Source organism: Globicephala melas, chromosome X (genome assembly GCF_963455315.2).
Source record: "Globicephala melas chromosome X, mGloMel1.2, whole genome shotgun sequence".
NCBI classification, from domain to species: Eukaryota; Metazoa; Chordata; class Mammalia; order Artiodactyla; family Delphinidae; genus Globicephala; species Globicephala melas.
In genome coordinates, this window is record NC_083335.1 from 108,428,311 (window position 1) to 108,449,493 (window position 21,183).

At 36.8% G+C, this 21,183-nt stretch overlaps 1 protein-coding gene across 6 annotated transcripts in view; it reads right to left on the reverse strand.

Annotated features, from left to right (window-relative positions):
• Positions 1-21,183, reverse strand: part of CNKSR2 (connector enhancer of kinase suppressor of Ras 2) — a 257,886-nt gene that overhangs the window by 65,970 nt on the left and 170,733 nt on the right. For 4 of the 6 annotated variants that reach the window (XM_070044647.1, XM_030843702.2, XM_030843704.2 and 1 more), the window contains 2 exons: positions 20,749-20,838; positions 18,906-19,120 (listed from right to left, as the gene is read on the reverse strand). In XM_070044647.1, the coding sequence (XP_069900748.1) occupies positions 18,906-19,120; positions 20,749-20,838 (305 nt within the window). The remainder of the gene's footprint in view (positions 1-18,905; positions 19,121-20,748; positions 20,839-21,183) is intronic. The other 2 variants (XM_030843703.2, XM_030843705.2) reach the window with 1 other exon arrangement.

Here is a 21,183-nt window from a genome sequence, read left to right on the forward strand (position 1 = left end):
ATATAAATAAATAAATAAAAAATCTGTAGCTACTCTGTCATTAGTTATAATTTGTCTTTAGTCTTTCTGTAGCTTTTAAAATATTTTCCTCTTTATCCCTGATATTCTGCAATTGCTCTATGATGTGTCTAGGTTATAACTGATTTTAATTAATCTCATTTCACATTCATTGTGTTGTTCTTGAAGGTGTTATTTCTTCAATTCTGAAAATTCTCAGGCATTGTCTCTTCAAAGGGCCTTCTTTACTAGTCTCTCTCTTTTTGTCTCTAGACTTATGTTGGTACCTCTCAATTTATCATCTATGTATCTTTCATATTTCTGCAATGCTTTTTAGGTGAATTCATTCTGCTGTTTTCCAATTTCCTAATTCTCTCTCTGATTTTAAACAGTCTAAAGTATATCTTACCTATAGAGTGTTTATTTCACTGACTATATCTTACACATCCAGGATGTCTAGTTGGTATTAGTGCTTCTGAATATTCAGTGTTCTTAATCATCTTGTTATTATTTCAAATTTTATTTTAAGGGGTTTTCTGGATTTCCCATAATTTCCATTTACTAAGGAAAGAATAACCTTATAAGAGTCAGCGCTCTGGTCAATTGCTGTATCTTTATTCAACCTCCTTATACTCGTGGGTGAGGAAGCTCTGCTTGCCTTCCCAGTTGGTTTCACCCAGTGAGTCAATCTTCAGTTTCCTGACATAGCTGTGGTCCATTTGTTCTCTGATCCCCATTAGAGTAGACTCCCAGTCATTTCTAGCTCTTTCTGGACTCAGAGCCTACCAGGTATATGGCTTTAGTTCCCATTTATTGTCGTGTGCAATTTTGTTCTTTCTTCTAGTCCTTGGAGACTAGATCTTGTTTTTGACCATGACTGTATCTTTTTGTGTTTGGGGTAGGGTGTGTGTGTGTGTGTGTGTGACAGAGAGATAGAGACACAGAGAGAGAGAGAATTCAAAGTATAAGCTCATAAGGCTTACTGACCACCAAAAATAGACTCCTTTTGTAAACATTTGTGAAGGTCCATTCTCTTAAAAAACATATTTTTATCTTTTTTCCTGAATCATCATTCAATAAAATCTTTCTAACACCATCACTAGCACTTTCTGTTTATTGTAGGGAGCAGCTGGGTGAAAGTTCTTTGAACTTTCTCCCTAAGAATGTTTACAAACTCTGAGCTTTAGCTACTTATGAATTTATATAGTCAATCGGGATTTCTTGACTGAGCTGCAGGCTGCCTAACTCAACAGATTTAATGTGTACAAAACTGAGCTCATGATATCCACCACCCATCAACCGAATCTGCTCCTCTCCTAGTCTTCTATACCTTAGTAAATGGCAATTCCACTTCTCCCCACAGTGGCTCACACCCAGAATACCAGAGTCAATCTTGACTCTTTCCTTTCTCTTATAGCCCATAGTCAATCCACCAGAAAGCTGTATCAGCTCTGTATTCAAAATATGTTCACAATATGACTTTTTCTTATCATCTCTACTACTACTATCACCTTGGTCTAAGCCACCATCATCCCTCACCTGCATCACTAAAATATCTCCTCACTGTTCTCCCTCCCTCTGCTCTCATATCTTCTGTTTTTAACATAAGAGTCAGAGTGATCCTGTTAAAATATGATTTGATCATGAAAACTCTCCAATGGCTTCTCATCTCACTCTGAATAAATGCCCAAATCCTTCCACTGACCCTGAAGGCCCTGTATGACCTGGCCCCTGTTACCTTTGCTTCCTGCGCCTACCCTTACTAACTTTGCTCCAGCCACACTTGCTGTTCCTAGATTATGCTGAGTGGAGTCCCATCTTAGGGCCTATACCCTTGCTGTTCCCTCTGTCTGAAATGTTTGCTCAGATACCGAAAGCAGCTCTTTTGCCCCTTTCCTGTTTGCCCATTTCTGTCCACCTCTAACCTTAAAATAACCTCATTATAAGAATGAGATGACTAAGCAATTGAAACTAACTCCTGACCTATGTTCTCCTGAATGCACACCAAGCCTTGTCTAACTTGTTGATTCTTTTCCTAGATAAAAAGAAGAAAGAATGAAGAATGAAGCAGTTAAAAAATGACTAGCTCTCTACCCACAAAAGCTCCCTTAGCACTCCTGCAGGCAGATCACACAGGCAAGATAACATGTGAAGAAAGAGTCAGCCAGTCTGCACCCAATGGAGAATGATGCAGAACGCAACCTCCTGCCTTGATGATCCACTGAGATTCTTCACCCCCATTTTTCCCTTTAAAAACTGTCATCGCTGACCAGAATCTTCAGAGTTGGTTTCTGGACACGTGTCCACCTTCTCCCCAGATCGCCAGCTTTTCTGATTAAAGCACGTTTCCTTTCTACTGACACTTGCCTCTCGAGTTATTGGCTTATGAGCAGCAAGCAGCCAAACCTGGGTTTGGTAGCAATACTCTTGTGGCTTACTCCCTTACCTCCTTCAGATCATGAGTCAAATGCTTCCTTTTTAGTAAATTCTTCCCAGGCTTCCCTATCTAAAATTGTTATCCTTATCGTCCTCAACACTTCCTGTTTTCCCTCCCTGCTTTATTTCTCTCCTTAGAACTTAACATTACCAAAAGTACTTATATTTCTTGTTTATTACTCAGCCTTCCCTCCAAATATAAACTATATGAAAGAAGAGGAATTCTGACTGTTTTATGCACTGTTTTATCCTTTGACTAGAACAGGGATTTTAGTACTTCCTCTGTGTAAGACAGAGGAAGTACTAAATAAATACTGGTTGAGTGCATAAAAGTTGAACAAACCACCAGCAAAGAACACAGGATGTAGTCTTAATTAACTGATTGTTTGAACCTGAAGTCCTTCAGGGGGAAATAAACAAGCCAGGTGTCTTTTCTCCAGTAATCCATGTACAGCATATTACTGATGTTCTGTTCTTTAGTAGACTGTTCCTTTTGGTAAATAAGAAAAAATTCCTTTTTATCCAATCTCCTTTAACATTACTTGTAATGAGATTGTCTTACTGCACTTAACAGTTTAAAGTTGAATTCAAGATGTGGCGGGCAAAAGCGCATTAAATGTGTCAAAAGATATTTATGCATATAATTATATGATGAATTATGAATGGATGTGTTGAAATCACAATTCAATCCATAAAAATAGAAATGTGCTAAAATAAAAGGCCATTATGAAAGCATTGTTGATCCTCTTCTTAACCATGGCGATGCATGCAACAGTATTCTGTTTGGCTATAAAAGATTCCTTTTTCAGACAGTTGCCTGAAAAGAGCATTTGTCTTTCATTTTGTCCACAGATGTTCTGTTCAAACTCTATTCCCCCCTCTTCTGGATGAGGAAGTGAGGGGGAGGGTAATTTGGGTCATTCTTATCCTGAAACTTTCAGAAGCACTTATTTTAATTGTGGAAGAAAATGACAGTTTCTGTGTTACATTTTGAAAGCTCAGCTACTATTAAATTCTTCTCAAGTTGCAAATTGCCACACTTACAGAAAAATTTGCAATCAAAATACTCTCTTGTTGCAATATAGCAACTTCCTCTTACTGTAATTTTCTGCAAAGTTCCAAGATTTCTTCAGTGACTAGTCAAACCAATAGCTTATTTCTTATACATAAGAAAAGGTGCTTAGCAATTTGAAACTCTTGGGACAAATGACAACTATTTCCACATATTTAATCTTTTTAATAAACAAATAAACAAGAGCCTTTGAGATTTAAGTACTTCACAAAGAAACGTATTTTCCCTTACTTTCTCATTATTGTGTGTCAGCAGAAAAAGTCTAAATATGAGCAAGTGGGGTAAGATGGCAATGGGAGTAAATAGTACATCAAGAAATCTTCCATTTACGTGAAATAACAGCATAGAACTGAACAAGTTTACTGTTGATGGTGGTCTTGCCATTCTAGTGCATGAGAAACTCTGCGTGGAATGGGGTGGGGATGAGGCACTGCATACACGCTGGGTCTTTGAGGGCAGTGGGTGAGCTTGCTCTGGATTCTGTCAATAAAGTTAACCTGACTTTATATTGACTGAAAATGGCTCTACACACACTCAAAAATAAGCATGCTTTTAAAAATAACAAGCATGCTAATAAATTATGAGTCAAACAAGAGCAAAAAGGCAGTGATTGGGGGGAATTTAGAGAAGGTCAAACTCAGGTTGGGCAGGGTCAATGTTTCATCAAAAGAATATCATGCATATCAGATTCTGAAGGAGGGAGGTAAGTGAATCTTATACAAGATTCCATAAGGCAATTCCCCTTTCCTATTGGACAGTAAGTGGTAAGGTGGGAAGAACAGAGATTATAGTGGTGAATGGTTAGGAAGGGTTACAAAAGTCACCACCCTTGGGAAACAGAAACTGTCATTCTTGGATCATAATAATTATCATTTACTGAGGGCTTATGTGTGAGGCACAGTATTAGGGACTTTATATCAGTTATCAATCTTAATCCTTACAATAAATTTGTTCCGTGGTGATCATTAATGCCATTTTAAAGAGGAGAAAACTGAGAGTAAACAACTTGCTCAGGAGCTCACAGGTAGTGGCAGAGTCAAAGTTCAAACCCAGGTCTATCAATCCCAAAACCCGTTCTAACCACTCTGTGCAATATTGCCTCTCAAGCAAATATTCTGTAGTCATGGTAACCATGTGAGAGAAAAGAAAAACTGCTTCTGACATGAAGACATCCATTTATGAGAACCTCCCATGTGATATAAGTACATTGCTATGTGGAAAGACTATAAAATAAAAAGATATTAGGATGACACTTTTATATTAATGGAGATAATTCAAACCAGTAACATCTTATCAATCTCTAATTTTCATGCTTTTGTCGATTTTAATTAGCAAGTTATACTGCTCTGTGGATTTAAAAAAAATTTGCAGGTTTTTTTTCCACAGCCATTAATCATATCTTCATGAGAGGAAGGCTCATGTTAACATTTTAATTTTGCAAATGAGATAGAAACTAAGGTTCAGAAAGGTAATAAGGCTCAGCCAAGTTAGACAAGGATGGGACTGCAATCATATTTTACTCCAAACCTATTAACAGTGTTAATTGAACTCAGCACAACCATAAAACCCTGTGTCAATACTGATGAGGAAACCAGTGATCCAAATAAGGCAAGCCTGCCTCTCCACTAATTCTTCACACAGGAGAAATCTCTTGGAGCTGATTCATTGTGTTATGCAATTTTCACTTGATACACTGCTGATTATTATACAATGCCTTAAAATTACTTGGTTCACTTTCTCAACGTGTGGTTTTTAACTACTGCATTAGTTTCCACAAAGGCAGAAACCATCTGCTTAGCTCACCACTCTCTGCTCAACTCCTAACACTGGAACTGACATATAATTTTCTATTGAAAGCATGAATCAAACAGTTAACTGACCACCTATGTGTGCGGACAGTGAGGCAATGAGTTATGGCATCTCATATGCAATCTGTCAGCACATCCTGTCCACTCTCCCTTCAAAACATATCCAGAGTCCACGCCCTTCTCACCTCTTCCACTTTAGCACCCAGGGCTAAGCCCCTATCATCTCTCACCTGAATTGGCCAGATCCTATCTTGTCTTCCTGCTTCCACACTACCCCCAGCCACCTCCAGCCTATTCTCAACACACCAGCTGGAGTGATACACTTTGAATGTTTATGTTTCAGCAAGAACGGAATGCACAGTACCAGGAGAACAATACTGTGGTAGTGATCTGGAGACCTGACTTCTAGTTCTCCATATTCCAGTGCTATGACTATGGACAAGTCACTGAAACTAATCTTGACCTCAATTTCCTCATCTGCGAGACCAGAGACTTGGACCAGACGCTCTTAGAATATCTCACAGTGCACTAACTGTACATGATCCTGACTTAAAGGGAAAAATGGCTAGTTACCAATGTACACCCAATTACTGATGTTTTAGGAATTATGTATACCTGCAATCAGTGTCACACACACACAATGCTAGATTATTCACTGAAAGGCGCTTAGTTTATGCTTAAGCTCCACCATGTATGGAAAGTACTTATCACCAGCCATATTAGATACAGCTATTTTGGGGTGCTTGATTAATGTGTACAACATGAGACAGAGGCAGAAAGTTCAAATAGGTGAAAAGCAGAACTAGGACAGTACCTGCTCCTGACACTTCTGTTTGACAAACTGTCGACATCTAGGTGTCAGAGAAATCAGGATAGGCTTGCCCATCTTTTATGACAAAGAAACGTTTATGACCAGAAAAAATTGAGAGAACCAGATTTGCCTCCTGATGGCTACTAAATGACAAGGAAATAAATTATATGTAAAAGAAAAGAGAGAAAAAATAATACAAAAGAATCACCTCTAATGAAGAATGTACAAAACCTAAGAATCTCAAATAAAGTCAATGTATATGGCATGATAATTTTGTCAGCACTTTTATGACAATCAAAATTACTGGAAAATTTTCTGGCTACTGACTTTATGGCTTCATTTTTAAGAATCTGAAACTAAAGAGTTTTGGGTCACCTTCATTTCTAGGTTTGTTGCTCTGACAGATTGTACATATTTTCTCATCATGGAATTCTTGCCATGTCATTGTAATTCGTTCCAAGAATGCCAGTTTTTCTCTAAATACCTTTATGGCTAAGAGTATGTTTATCAGGCTCTTATTCTGAGATCTTTGCTCTTATAGAATAGATAAGCTCTCCCAGACAACCACTTCAAATGTTTCTACATCGGCTAGTTTAGCTGCAGTTTTCTTGATCCAGAGATTGCTTTTCCTTAACAGAAAATCTCTCAAAGATAACATTGGATAAAAATCAAAGTTAAGTTTAGGAAGTTTCAAAAGTCACTATATGCAACTCATTTTATAGTAAAATAACTGAGAGATAAATCATACTCTTCCTTCTCTTCCATACTGAACCATCTAGTATGACATGATTTTAAGACTAAAAAAGCAAAATTGGTTTTATCTAACAGAAAGGAAAAAAGAACTTGATGGGGAGATTTTTTTAAAAAAATTTGTGTTTGCAACAGGAATCAAATCATCATGATGCTGTCAATTTAGATGGCATTTTCCATAGTCCTCTTTGCAGTGCCATGCTCATTTTGTAAATGAGAAAACTGAGTAAGAGAAAGCAAGCAATTTATGCAAGCTCAGATATGAAAAATTAGATTTCTGCGGGGCCTGATGTTTGCTGCCACTTCTCCAGAACTCGTTGCCTCAAATGCACCTAGATTAGGGTTTGGCTTGTTCTCAGTCCACTGGTGAGGACATTTTGGTAGTATGGTTGGAGGAAGGATGCTAAGAATATTTGTGCACTGCCATAGTGCCAGACACTGTGTCAGATACTTTATATACATCATAATCACAGGGAGCCAAAGCTCTTACCCAATTATAAAAATATATATGGGGGCACAAGGGAAAAATACAACCTCCTCAAAAATATTTTACTAGCAAACAAAGAAGTGAATTTCATATGGCTGTTTCTTGTATCAGCCATCTGATAAAAATTGAGGACATGATGCTAAAATGCAACTAAGTGAAGGAGATTCTACAATTGGCTAAGATAAGATGGTCTAGGTACATAGATTTCTGGTACTCTTCCTTAAACAGAGTACGCAAAGAAATTCTTTAAAGAATTGCCTTACGTGTTTTAGCAAGTAGAAACCTCTTTAGGTAAATTAGACATTTTATCCTAATTATTACTTATACTAGTCAATCTTTTGATTTAAGATAGATAAAAGACAATTTGAAGTTATATTTTCCTATATGCTCTGGGGAATTAAGTAAGCAGGCTGTGGGGATGATACCTCCATAGACGTAGGCTGCACCTTGAGTCCACTCCAAATTTATGATCATTTAGAATTTTTCACTTTACAACTGATCCTCATACAGACTGTCACTAGAATTTTCAAAGCAGGTTTTACCTGGTAGGTACCTATAGTGCCAACAGAAAAGGAAACCTCAGTGTGGTGGTTATCTACTATGTCAACTTAGCAAAGCTGTAACTATTTATTTCAGAATTCCTCTCCCTGTCTGGTGCTAGTTAGGGCTGGCCAATGTAAATTTGTGTGAATTTTGGAGAATACAAGCGAAGCAGCAGCCTTTCTGCCCTGAAGGTCAGCGTAGGGTGACGGTCAGTGCAGCAGCGCACACATACTGCCACTTTTCTGCTGGCTCACCTTGCTGGGATAGGTTAGTAGCCAGGCGTGCAATTCCTTCAGCTCCTCTAAGTCCTGGACCAGGAGCCTGTAAATCTCCATGGCAAAGGGCACCAGCTTCGTTTTGAAGCTGGAGGCAGGCTTCCAGTCTGCTCATGGATTCTAGTTTGTCTTACTCTCCCTGGCTTCACATCTAGATTTTCTTCATGACCACTGGCTCTGCTGAGGTTCTTCACCAGCTCCTCAGCTGAGTAAGATCTAGTCCTTTATTCCATGCCACTTAGCACTTCTGCTTCCCTGACTGAACCCTAGCCGATACGTTCATTAATGCCCAAAGAGGACAGATGTTCTAGTCCTAGAAGCCTTTCTGATTTGCTCATCAGGAAGCAAATCCCCATCCATGTAAATGAATCCATTTCCTTTCTGTATGGCCTTAAGAATAGTTACTATGTGCCCAGCACAGTGGAACAAACTTTATATAGAGTGTATGATTTACTTCTGAAATACCCGAGTGAATTAAGTATTATTATCCTCTTTATACTGATGAGAAAATGAGGTTCAGAAATGTGTCTGAGTTCAAACAGTTCATGTTCTATTAACTACAGCATTATTCTTGGCCATCTGAATCTTAGAAAAGACAATTCTTTTCTTTAATGTTGGGCCCTTTTACTTGGAGGTGGTTAGATACAACAGCATTGTCTCTTGAGGCCACTCTGAATTTATGATAATAAAAGAAAACACAAGAAGGTAAATTATTCTCCTATTTTGAGTTTCAGGAAAGTTTGCATCTAGTTAATCTAAAATTATGTGCATATAAAGAACAGGGATTGAAACACATCTATTTCTCAACATTGCAGATTGTTTTGGGTTCAAGTCTATTAGGATACTGTTTTGGCCTAACCTGATACTTGTAGAGATGCTAAGAAACAGATTTCGCAGTATTATTTAGAGCTGAGACTCTAGGTTGAGCTCATGCACTTGGCCTGCTGTCAGTTGCTGTCTGATCCAAAAGCCAAAGAAGAATCCCTTGAAGGCTACAAACAATTTAACACTGTTCTTGGAAGTTATCTTCAAGAAACTAGAATGTAACAGTAGTCAATAATTGTGCCTTAAACTTCATTCTCACATGAGATCTGAGCCAAGAGACTCAGACATGTAGTGTATTAAGAGGAATCTTTGGATGAGATTTGGGTATACACAGCAAATTATTAGGCCTACAGTTTTGCAGAATTGGATGGTGCTGAAACCATCCAGGAAGTAATGTATTTTAGGAGTTGAATGAAGAAGATAATTTGATATAGGTTATGGCCCTTCAATCAGAAGAGGTTTTAAACAGTTCTAGGGGTAAAATAATTTTACCTGGAGTTTCATTAAACCTGAGATGCTTGATGAAATGAGTTATGGTGGTGAGGTAATATGGGTAGAAGTGATTATGGGAGCAAAAAAGTTCTACTGCCAACAAAACTTGAGGAAATTTTCTGAGGTTATAAAACTGGGAGAGACAGGCCTACAACATGAAAGAGAATGGGGTTTCTTTAACCTCTCTGATCAAGTGCCTCTCATCAGAATTTAGGTTTTATTTTTTTTTTAGAAGGCAACAAGGAATTTGTAATAAGATTTGAATTTAATAAATTTCAACTTAATAAATTCCAAATTCAATTATTCTGTGTCCTGTTTTGCATGATGTCTCACTAATTAAGCCGGATTTTGTGTTTTCCTTCCTGGCAGCCATTATCTAACCAGGAACTAGCAGAATGAGGCCCCCATTGGCTCAAACATGAAACTGAAAAGGACTGGGTTTACATAATCTGTTTTATACAGTGTAAGCAGAAACCTCTCTCAAGAGGAAGGGCGTATTAGTGAATCTTTTTGTTTGTTTGTATAATGCTTAATTTATTAAACTTAAAAAAATTTATGAAACGAATTTTTCAAACATTTAAACAATATTTTCACAATTAATAAAATTTATGAATTTTAATCAGTCTCCTAGGAATTCCATTAAGTCACAAGCCCTATACATCAAATATTTTACATGCTGCCAACACTTTAAAGGCACCACAGAACGTAATAATAAAAGTCAAATGGATTACTCTTGCACTTAAGCAATATAAAAGTGCAATATGTTTGGTCCTTTTTTCAGTATTTCTGTACTTCTTTTTTGGAAATCTTTTAATGATTAACTAATTTCCTTTAATAGTTATAGGAATATTCAGATCATCTACTCCATCTTGGGAGAGTTATGTAGCTAGTGGGTTTTGAGGAATTGGTCCATTTCATCTAAACTGTTAAAGTTAAGTGCAGAGAGTTGTTCATAGTATTTCCTTGTTATTCTTTAAATGTCTATGAGGTTTGTAGTGATAACCCCTCTTTCATTCCTTATACTGGTAACTTTAGTCTTCTCTTTTTCCCGTTGTCAGTCTTGCTAGACATTTATCAATTTCTTTTTTGATTTTTCAAAAAAATGTACAGCTTCTGATTTTCTCTACTATGTTTTCTGTTTTCAAATTTCATTTCTTCTCTCTATTGTCTTCCATATGCTTACTTATTTCTTGTTTTTCTTTTTCTAATTTCTTGAGGTGACAACTTTCTCCTTTTCTTTTCTGGATTTTTTTGGCCATGCCACATAGCTTGCGGGATCTTAGTTCCCTGACCAGGGACTGAACCCGGGCCCTGGCAGTGAAAACGCCGAGTCCTAACCATTGGACCAACAGGGAAGTCCCTCTCCTTTCCTGAGATAAGTATTTAGTGCTATAAATTTTCCCTTATGCATATGTTGTGTTTTCATCTTCATTCAGGTCAATTTTCCTTGAGATTTCCTCTTTTACCTATGGATTATTTTAAAATGCGTTCTTTAATTTCCAAGAGGTTGGAGACTTACTTGTTAACTGTTATTGATCTCCAGTTTGATTCCATTATGGTTAGATAACATACTTTGTATGATTTCAGTTCTTTTAAAATTAAGGTTTATCTTATGACCTAAGATATGGTCTATCCTGATGACTGTCCCACGCACACTTGAAAAGAATGTGTATTCTGATGTTTTGGGGAGTCAGATACTGTTGGTGGGTAGTCGTTCAGCACTCTATACCCTTGCTGAGTTTTTGTTTAGTGGCTCTATGAATTACTGAGAGGGGTGTTCAAGACTTCAACTATAATTATAGATTTGTCAATTTCTCTTTTCAGTTCTGTTGGACTTTGCTTCTAGTATTTTGAATCTCTTAATGCATATACATTTAAGATGCATATAAGATTTAAGATGCATAAAAAATTTAACATCTTTATGCCTTCTTAGCGAATAGATGCTTTTTACACCTGTTGCGGTGGAGGAGGAGCATGATTTTTCTTAATGGTTTTCACTAAAATAACTATTAGTATAAATGGGTCAGTAAACACAAGTGAATTTTCCTCCTAGGCTTCTTCATGGACTTGCATTCTATAAAACTGTTTCATATTTATAGACAAGAAAAGCCAAGATTTCATTCCTTCTACTTTTTAAAACCACATAACCGTATTTAAGGCAGTGGGTCTCAACAAGTTTTGATTGTGACCCTCTTAGGCCAGTAGGCCTTGTGGTCCATTTGTCCCTACTTTCCAATGGAAAATTAACTAGGTGATACCAATAGAATATGACTGTAAGTACTGTAGGGTATGGATAATTCATAGTATCATTTTTAGAAAATCTGGGTAATGTGAATTACAACATGCTAGAAGGTAAAGCAAGCAACCTAAAGCAAACTAAGGTCAATAGTCTAATGATAATATATAATTAAAAAAAGCAACTGAAAACTATAGGTAACTTAAGAAAATCCTGCTGATGTACCAATATAGCATTCCTCCTGAAAACTGTGGGAACCAGAACCATCTACACTTGGGCTTGAGCAATAAGAGCACCACTGTACTGTTGGTTGCATGGATACTAGGCATCTTGGAAAAATAGTGAATTAGAATATTGAGTAAACTCTACTAATGCATTATTTTATGATTATTCAATTTATAACCTTTTAAACTCATTTAGTAGGTTACTAATAAGCAATATCTAGTCACAAGTGAAAATTAAAGTCTGTGAAATTACGTGTTATTTGCCCATAAGAATCAAAGGAAGGACTGTCATTTCTGCATAAAGCCTCAGTCACCAGGAGCCGTTTGCTAAGGACAGCCCAATAGTTTGAGAATCACCACTCTAGGGAAGTGCTCCAGTGGGAAACACGTGTCACAGTCCAGGCTGTTCCCATGTAGGCTTTGCCAGTGCTACTACGAATTTGGCATTAACACTCTAGAAATTGTGAAGTCATCCACAGGAACCAGAGAATACATATGATATAAATACAATAATATTTAGAATGGATATCTGCATGCACCCCGGTGAGGAGAAACATCATGTCACACTGTACCATGGCTGTCATCTAGGTGAGTAAAGTCAAAGCGTGGAGAAAGTGGTTATTATAAACAATTGTTAGCTCAGAGATGGTTATCTAGCCACTGAAACTAACTGCCCTCTTATTTTAGCTACATTGATCCTGAAACAATGCAGCTAAGACAGGCCTATATTAGACAAACCAATCTTTATAACTGTAGATAAATTTAATTATAAATGTTTATAGGCTGCCAATATAGCATATTTTTCATCTTCGTGATACTAATAGCTCTGGCTTCTCTAATAGATGGTAAAATCCTTATGAGTAGACATGACTTTACATGACTTTATTCATCTAAAAATGTGAGTTTTGGAGTCAGACTGCTTGTACTCATATTTCAAGTCTGCTACTTTCTGGCTGTATGACCATGAGCAAGGTAAACTCTGTGTTTCAGTTCTTCAAAATAGATACAATAATAGTAGCAACCTCAGAAGGTCAATTTGAAGGTTCAATGAGATAACGTATGTAAGTTCTTAGCATAGGACCTTAGTAAGCAATAGGTAAATGTTAGCTATTATTATTAGTAGCAGTGGCAATATTATTATTATTTATATATATTCCACAGCACTTATTGGGCCTTAAAGATAGTTGGCACTACTAGAATTGCTGTTGAGTTTCTGCTAAATTATGTTATTTTTTGAGGGGCAATTTGAAACACTTGGGATAAATGATAAATACTTCTATATATTTAATTTTTTAAATAAACAAACAAAAGACTTTGAGATTTAAATATTTCACAAAGAAAAGTATTTTCCCTTTCTCATTATTGTGTGTAGGCAGAGAAAAAGTCTAAACATGAGTAAGTGGGGTAAGATGGTAATGGGAGTAAATATTAAATCAAGAAATCTTCCATTTACATGAAATAACAGCATAGAATTGAACAAGTTTACTGTTGATGGTAGTCTTGCCCAGCTGGTGTATGAGAGAGAAACTCTGCCAATGTTCAAATCCCAGCTCCACCACTTAACTGCTTATTGTTAGTGCCTCAGCTTCCTAATCTGTAAAATGGGGATAATACCAGCACCTTTCCTCATAGGTTTTTTACGAGGATTAAGTGAGTTAAAATTTGCAAATTACTTACAATAGTGTCTGTTTCATAATGTTTATTTACTTGTTAAATTTTTAAAAATAAGATGTCTTTTAACAGCTCTCCACCTCCTTCCTCCAGAAGCTCCACCAAAAATCCTTTCACAATTTGATGGAAATGGCTAAGAGTACTTATCAGAAGTGAAACAGTAACTGAGTGTTTGCAGTTATATCCTAAATAACTAAGACAAGCCAATGTTGGAATGTTATGAAACAAATCATCCAGATTTTTTAACACCTACTCAAAATCTGTTTTACATAAGCCACCTAAAATCACATTATTCAGTTTATGAAAGTGTACCTGCATGTTGCCTAGATCCATATCAAATTTTACTTTTCTGGCTTCTCAGCATGTAGATTTAAAATAAATTATTATTTTGTTTATGGATTTAGTTCAGCAGCTTTAATGTGAGAGCAAGGTGCCATATGTATATCATATTAAGCAAAAAAAAAGTCCTGATTCTAATCATCCCTTACCTAAAGGCTTTCATCACTACATTTGGATTTCACACACACACACACACACACACACACACACACACATCAGACACTGCTGTCTGCCTTTGCTTCATGTGCTCTCAGGTCAGATGAGGGTTTTGGCAGCTAACAACTCCAGTTTCAGACAGAGAATCAGTGAGTAGGTAAAATAAAGTTATACTCTTTTGAAAAATACCATCACATGCTTGGCTGACAGGCATAATGCGACCTCCATAACGAGAGGGCAGTGATAGGAAGAGAGCAAGAACTAGCTGGAGTGGAGGAGATGAGGCCAGGCTGAGGGGGAGCTAATCCTGTTGCCCTGGTGGCACCTGTGGAGCAGAGCAGTCTTGTAAATCACCCTGATTAAAGGTACAAACTGGGACCTGCTTTGAGAGGGAGCCCAACATGGTGAGTGTAAATTACTAGGTGATTCCAATACTCTCTTAAATGGGTGGGTGGTCAGAGTTAGGCTCCACATGGTCTGTCGTCTGTATCAGTAAACCAGCCAAATCCTCGTTGGAGGAGGCGCCAGTAAGGGCAGAGTTCCCATCTTTGGAGTGAAATGGAAACCTAATCGATAAAACAAAGTAGAATTTAGTCATGTGGACTAGACAAACATGATAGAAGACATTCAGAGCCCTATGCTTCTCCCCAGGCACATGGGACACTGAGCCTATGGTAATAGGTTCCTGGTGGTTCCCACTCTGAACACACCCCAACTGAAGGTCGGCTTGTACTGGGCAGGGCTGGTCATGGAGGTGGCTCTTGTTTTTGCAGGCTGAGGACATCAGCTGAGAGATACTGAGAAAGGCATTGAAGTTCCTGTCACATTTCACTCACTCATTCATTCATTTATTCATCACATTTTTATTGAGCACTTGTAAGGTACTAGATTTAAACTAGGTACTAAAATATAGTGCTGAACAAAATGGAGAAACTATCCTTTCCTGTCATGGACACGGACATGCCCTCTCTACCATATATAGTGAAGAAAGATACTAAGCAGATAATCACACAAATAAATACGTAATTATGAATCGTAAGAAAGTTTTCAAAGAAAATATACAGGGTGCTAAGAGACTATAATAGGAGAAACTGATTTAGTTTAGGGTGTGGTGGTCAGGGAAAGTCTCTCTGCAAATTCAGGTTTAGATAGGAGTCAGCCAGGGGGAAAGATGGGGTAGAAGCATTCTCAGTAGAGGGAGGGACATGTCAAAAAGGAAAGAGGTGGCAAAGACTGGTTATAATTAGGGTAGTTAGAGCATAGTGAATGATTTCTTTTCAAATAAGTTTAAGAAAAATACATAAATTGGAATAACAAATATATGGAATTAATAAAAAATAAAATTATGTATTTTACAATACCATAAACTTTTAAATCTTCTTTATTATTATATAAACATTTCTGCTATAATTGCTAAGAGGAATGACTCATGCTGAAGTCAAACTGTATTTGCCTGGCTTTGTGTATTGTTAGGCTGCTTTCCAGAATAGACTAACGGGGATTATAATCTAGGAGCTTAAAAAGGAACACCCTGCACACACACACACACCTTTAGTAAATTGTTTAAGGGTATTTAATGCTGATATGATCCTGCTATTAAATTCAACTAAATTTTCTCCAAATTTCAACCCAGACCACATGGAACTAGTATTATGATAGCAGCCTTACGAAACTCATTATTCCATCTTTATAATCCTCTTCCACTTAAGTCCTATTTCATTAAAAATAGTTGTGCTATCCAAAGGAATAATTGGTAAGAATGAAGATTAATGGTTCATCATGAAGGTGATTGGATTACATATTGATACTGATCTTGTGTTTCTAAAAAAATTAACATAAGTAAACATTTTTTATTTTAAATAAGTACATATATACAGATTAAAAAATAAAACAAAAATTCCTGTGAAATATAAAAAGCAATCATTTAAATATATTTTATTTTGCCTCCCAGGTCCAGGCAATTTTAACTATAGTACCCTGTAGTCTCAGTAATATATCATGCTGAATAACTACTTGTGTTTTATAACAGCAGTAGCTCTGTATGTTTTTCTGAACTTAATAAAAAAATAGTAATATAGAGCAAAAGAGAAACCTGGGTAGAAATCAATCCACCTACGAGAAATGTTATTAAAATCAACATATGAGCGCACATGTTTCTTCAAGTGAACTTTTTCAAAATTCACTCATTTAGTTATTAAAGCACTAATTCATTTGTGTATGTAATGCCTACCATGCATGGAGGACCAGGGCAGAGTGTGGAAAGATCCCTGCAGTAGGTGGTTTGGGTTCTAGTTCTTACTCTTACACTGTTTTGCAACACAGCTTTGGGTAAATCACTTTTTTGAGTTTTGAGTTTTGTCATTTGCAAACACGGTTGTTGTGAGGTTTAGAAGACGTAACAAATGTGGAAACTCCCTTGATAACTGTAAAAGTACTAAATAAATGCAAGTAAAGTCCTCTAAGGAACTTAAGAGTCTAATAAAAAACTCACCAATGAATGTTCTTTCTTTTTGAACACTGGTTATAGACATTGAACATACACTTTGGGGCTAACAATTATTTAGCTTCTTTTAAACCAGAGAATAGTTAGAAAATGTCCAGCTTTTCACTCTGAAATTAGTGGGTTAGTGTTACATGGGAGGACTTCCTCCATGATTAACAATATTCCTTACCCTGTGCTGTCTCTCTGTTAAAAACTAGTTGGGATAAATATCATGTATCTGGGAAATCCCTGTTACAGACTCAGGATATAGAATAAAAATAGGAGGCAAAAGTAGGCTCTGCTTTCTTTCTTGGAATAAACTTCTAGAAGTGAAGTTACTAGACCAGGTTCTTTGCACACTTAACTAAATAATGCCTTTCAGAAAGGTGGTAACAATTTATAGATAATACTAGATAATACTCACAATATTCCTGATTAGCAGTTTTACCTTTTACTATCTTCCATAATTTAATTACTCAAAATTCACAAGACTCAGCTATTTTCCTTCCTCACGCAGTATATTCCTGTCTGGACGTGCACGACAGGATGGCACAGGCTGAGTGTTTAAATGAGCCTTCAATGGCTTACCGTTCCTCTTACGGCAAATCCAAACAGTTTAATAGTTTACACGCTCTGGGTGAAGTGGCCTCTTCTTTCCTCTCTAGCTTCATCTCTCACTACCAGCTTCTCTCTTGAATAGGCCAGCTGTCTCTTATGTTTAGATCTTTGTTCAGGCTATTACTTCTGACTAGAACACCAGCTTCTCAGTGTGAAGATAGCATTTCTGACTAGTGATAGCAAAAGTGGCCCCCACCATACAGCTATGAGTATTGATTTCAGAATGACTGCAAATGTCTATGGAAAAAATAATAACCTGATTTGCCACTTATTCAAAGTAGCAGGTTTTGATATGTGCATTATTCTCTTGGAGAGGAAGAGGCTGGTGGTATGTAATGGGGGACAGGAGAGGATAGAGAACGAGCACCCAAGAGTGCTAACTGCACTCCTATGTCAACCCAAATATGAAAACATATTTCTTCATTTTCATTTTATGAGAGACCTAGCGAATAAGTAATTAGATGATTTAAAAGATATACTCAGGAAAGCAACTCAACTATGAGTTGTTAAAATCTTTCACATCTTGTATATCTAGATGGTCTGTCTTCCACAGCAGTGACAGATTAAATTTTTTGATGCTGTATACACTAAGCACAGTTGTTCAACTCACTTAAAAGCCTGTAGTCCATATTTTTCAAGGGCTTCTAATAAGAAGCACAACAAACTCCCTTTTAACCAAAATGTCATAAAATGGGTTGACTTTGTGATTTGAATGTTTTGGCTAACAAGATTCTCAGCCTCCACAATGCCATTGTCCTAGTTTCTCATCATCCATCTGGCCTTAATGGCCCTGCCTTTGGTCTCACATCTCTTGATTGATGCTCTGCACCAGAGAGATCCTATAGGCCAATCTCATCATGCAAGTCCCCAGGTCAAAATTCTTCAGTAGCTCTTTATTACTACAGGAAAGAGCCTAAGTACTTTATCATAAAATTCCTGATCTAAGCCCCACCTACTTCTCTAGGGTCCCATCTACTGCCCCTTCTCACATGCTTTCCTTCAACTTTTAATGAACCAGTAATTTTGAGCCACATGAAGTCCGTGGAACATGCCATATTTGCACACATTTGTGGCACACTTTCATACGCCTTCCCACAAAAATACTGCTTTTCACTCTTCACCCAAATGCTCCCCATTCTGAAGCCTCTTCTCACTTCCCAAGAAGGCAAAGGCCGTTCTCCTACACTTCTTGCACCCACCCATTACAAACTGTATTGGGACTCTCGGTGTGTCTTTCTTTCCATATTACGGTGTGCTGTCTTCTCATTTTTACCTCGAGAACCATGCTCTAAGTCTAGTGCATAGTAGATGTTCATTTTTAAATGAAATCATAAATATATTAAAAATCTTATCTTTAATGTTGAACTTTACAGCTATTCATTTACTGTGTATTATCTCACTAATGATTAATCAGCTAATTATTAGTCTCCATAAATTCTGTGCATATTAATTTATTTCATTAAAAATATAACCTGCTACAACACACGAACTCATTAAACATATGAACTGAAGAACAAAGCAATAAGCCATCATTTTTTTTAAACGTATTTTTCAGGGCATAACATCTAAATTTAGGATCTTTTGTGAAAATCTGACAAGAGGATAAAAATAAATAATCTGGAATTTACCAAAAAGAGTCTGCCAATGAAAGTATTATCATAGAGTCTTTGAAATTTTACTTACATGGTATAGTGTGGCCTCCGGCACAGGGGTGCCCATGATATCTTGTCTCAGTGCATCCATTTGCAAACTAGGTAGCAATGAATAGTGAGTCGGGCTACTACTCTTATCACCCTTCTTTTTAGACTTCTTCCCTGTGTCTTTTTTGCTGTTTCTCTGAAACATGTATTCTTCTTGAGCAATTTTTTCATTGCTCATATATCGGAGTAGAGAGTTTTCTATATAAAAGAAGATAAATAGACCAATGTAAATACGCAAATATTCCAAAGTTCCTATTCTTCCTTAATTGTACTATGAGATTTTGTTTCAGAAATGTAACTTGACTTCATTTATGAAATACCTTTGTAGTGAAAATATAGAGGATCTTAATTATTTGGGATCATAGGGAAACAGGAAATAGATAGCCTATAGATTATTTCTCCAAGTTTTAGGTCTGAACAAACTATATCAGAATCACCTGCGGAAGTTGAATCAGAAGTTCTGGGTGTGCGGCTCATAAAATTTTTAACAAGCTCCCCCAGGGAGATTCTGCAAAAATTTGATGACAAACACTGACGTATGGCAGGCTAGGGAGCATCCTTGGAGAAGTTAAAACCCACACTATGGACCAACAGTGAGGAAACTTAGTTCATAAAACCTATGCTTAAATTGATAGCCAGAACTATCAATTGTAACTATTAGTACAGTGCTTCATAAGGCCTTTTTCCCCCAAGATGTCACTATCATATCAACTCCCAAAAGAGTGACTCAGAGAAGGCATATAAGTGTTTCCCTTTTTATATTTTTCTTGGTTAATTCTATAAAACAAATGAGGTTAGAAACTGAAGTTTGGAAGACGGAATGAATACATAGATGTAAAGGAATCTGTCAATGTTCCTGTATTTACCAACACTTTCAGAAATTCTCGCTCCATGAAACAAGTGTTAAGAAGTCTAATGAAGCAGATAGTCATGCTTACTTATCCCTGTGTAGTCTGTGGATCTGTGTATTAATGAAATAAATTCTGCACACTGGCTAGAAATAACAGGCAAGTGGGTTAAACATGTTATAAAGGAAGCTTAGTGACTTTAGGTTCTATGAAAAGTTTTTTGCTTTGTTTTGAATAATTTTATTTTTCATCTATAACCTTAGGGATCTCATTTCAGAAAATGCAAGTAGCAGCATGACCCACTGGGCCCACCATATCCACACTTGGTCGAATCCCATTTAGTAGCAAAACTTCCAGTTGCTCTCTTTACTGCTCACCTCAATGGCAGGATAAGTGAACATAAAAACTTACTTTTGGTAGATACTTCAAGTGTAGCCCACCCCCAAGTAAGAAGATAACCCTGAACAGCAAACAGAAGAGAAAAAAAAGCAAAGCAGTTTTTTTTTTTCCATTTCTATATGGTTTTCATTAGAGTCACTGGCCCAGTTTCTATTAGTTTTTACCCATGTGCTTCAAAGCTCAATTTAACGTTATATTAATACAAAAGTAGTGAGGTTGGCATTGCGGACCAATGGGGACTGATCACAAACTCTTTCTATTTGTTGAACTTAATTCTTTTATGCAGTTTCACACTTCTGACCTTGTTTTCCAAGTATTAACTTTCAAATAACACTCAGATATTAATTTTTTACACTGTACTTATCTACCCTGAATCCCTTAGGAGGCATTCAGAGAAGATATCTACTTAATAACAGATCAAGATAGTTAAAGGTTAGTCTGAGTTGGTTTGGGTGTATCATAAAGTCAATGAGAGAATGAATAGTTTTCCACTGAAGCCACAACATCCTATTTAAAAAACATTTAAATTTGCTTTTTGTTTCAACAACCCAGCCTACACTGAAATTCTAGAACACTTACCTCTTCTACTATCTCTCTTCATCTTATTTGGATCTTCATAGTCCCCCACCCAATTATATTCCACTGGCATAGATATAGGTCGTAGCTTGCCTAAACACAGAGAACAAAATTCACATCACATTGTTTTTCTTCCCCACGTCCGCTCAAACTTAAACGGACTTTTAGCTACAGTCTGCAAAACACACTCACTCATATGCAACATTATGGTTGGCATTTGTGAAGGTGAAAAATATGTGTGTTTTGAGCCAGAAGGTGAAACTGCCTGTGGCAATTGGCCAGATGATAATGCAAACTTAAGGCACTTTTTATAAATAATAAAGAAAAGCCTAGGTTTGCTCTCTTAGGAGCCCCAGGCTTTAAGAATGTGGCCCTTTACAAAGAGGATCATCATTTTAGTGATTTCATTTTCAATAACTGGATCTGTCTTATTCCCCA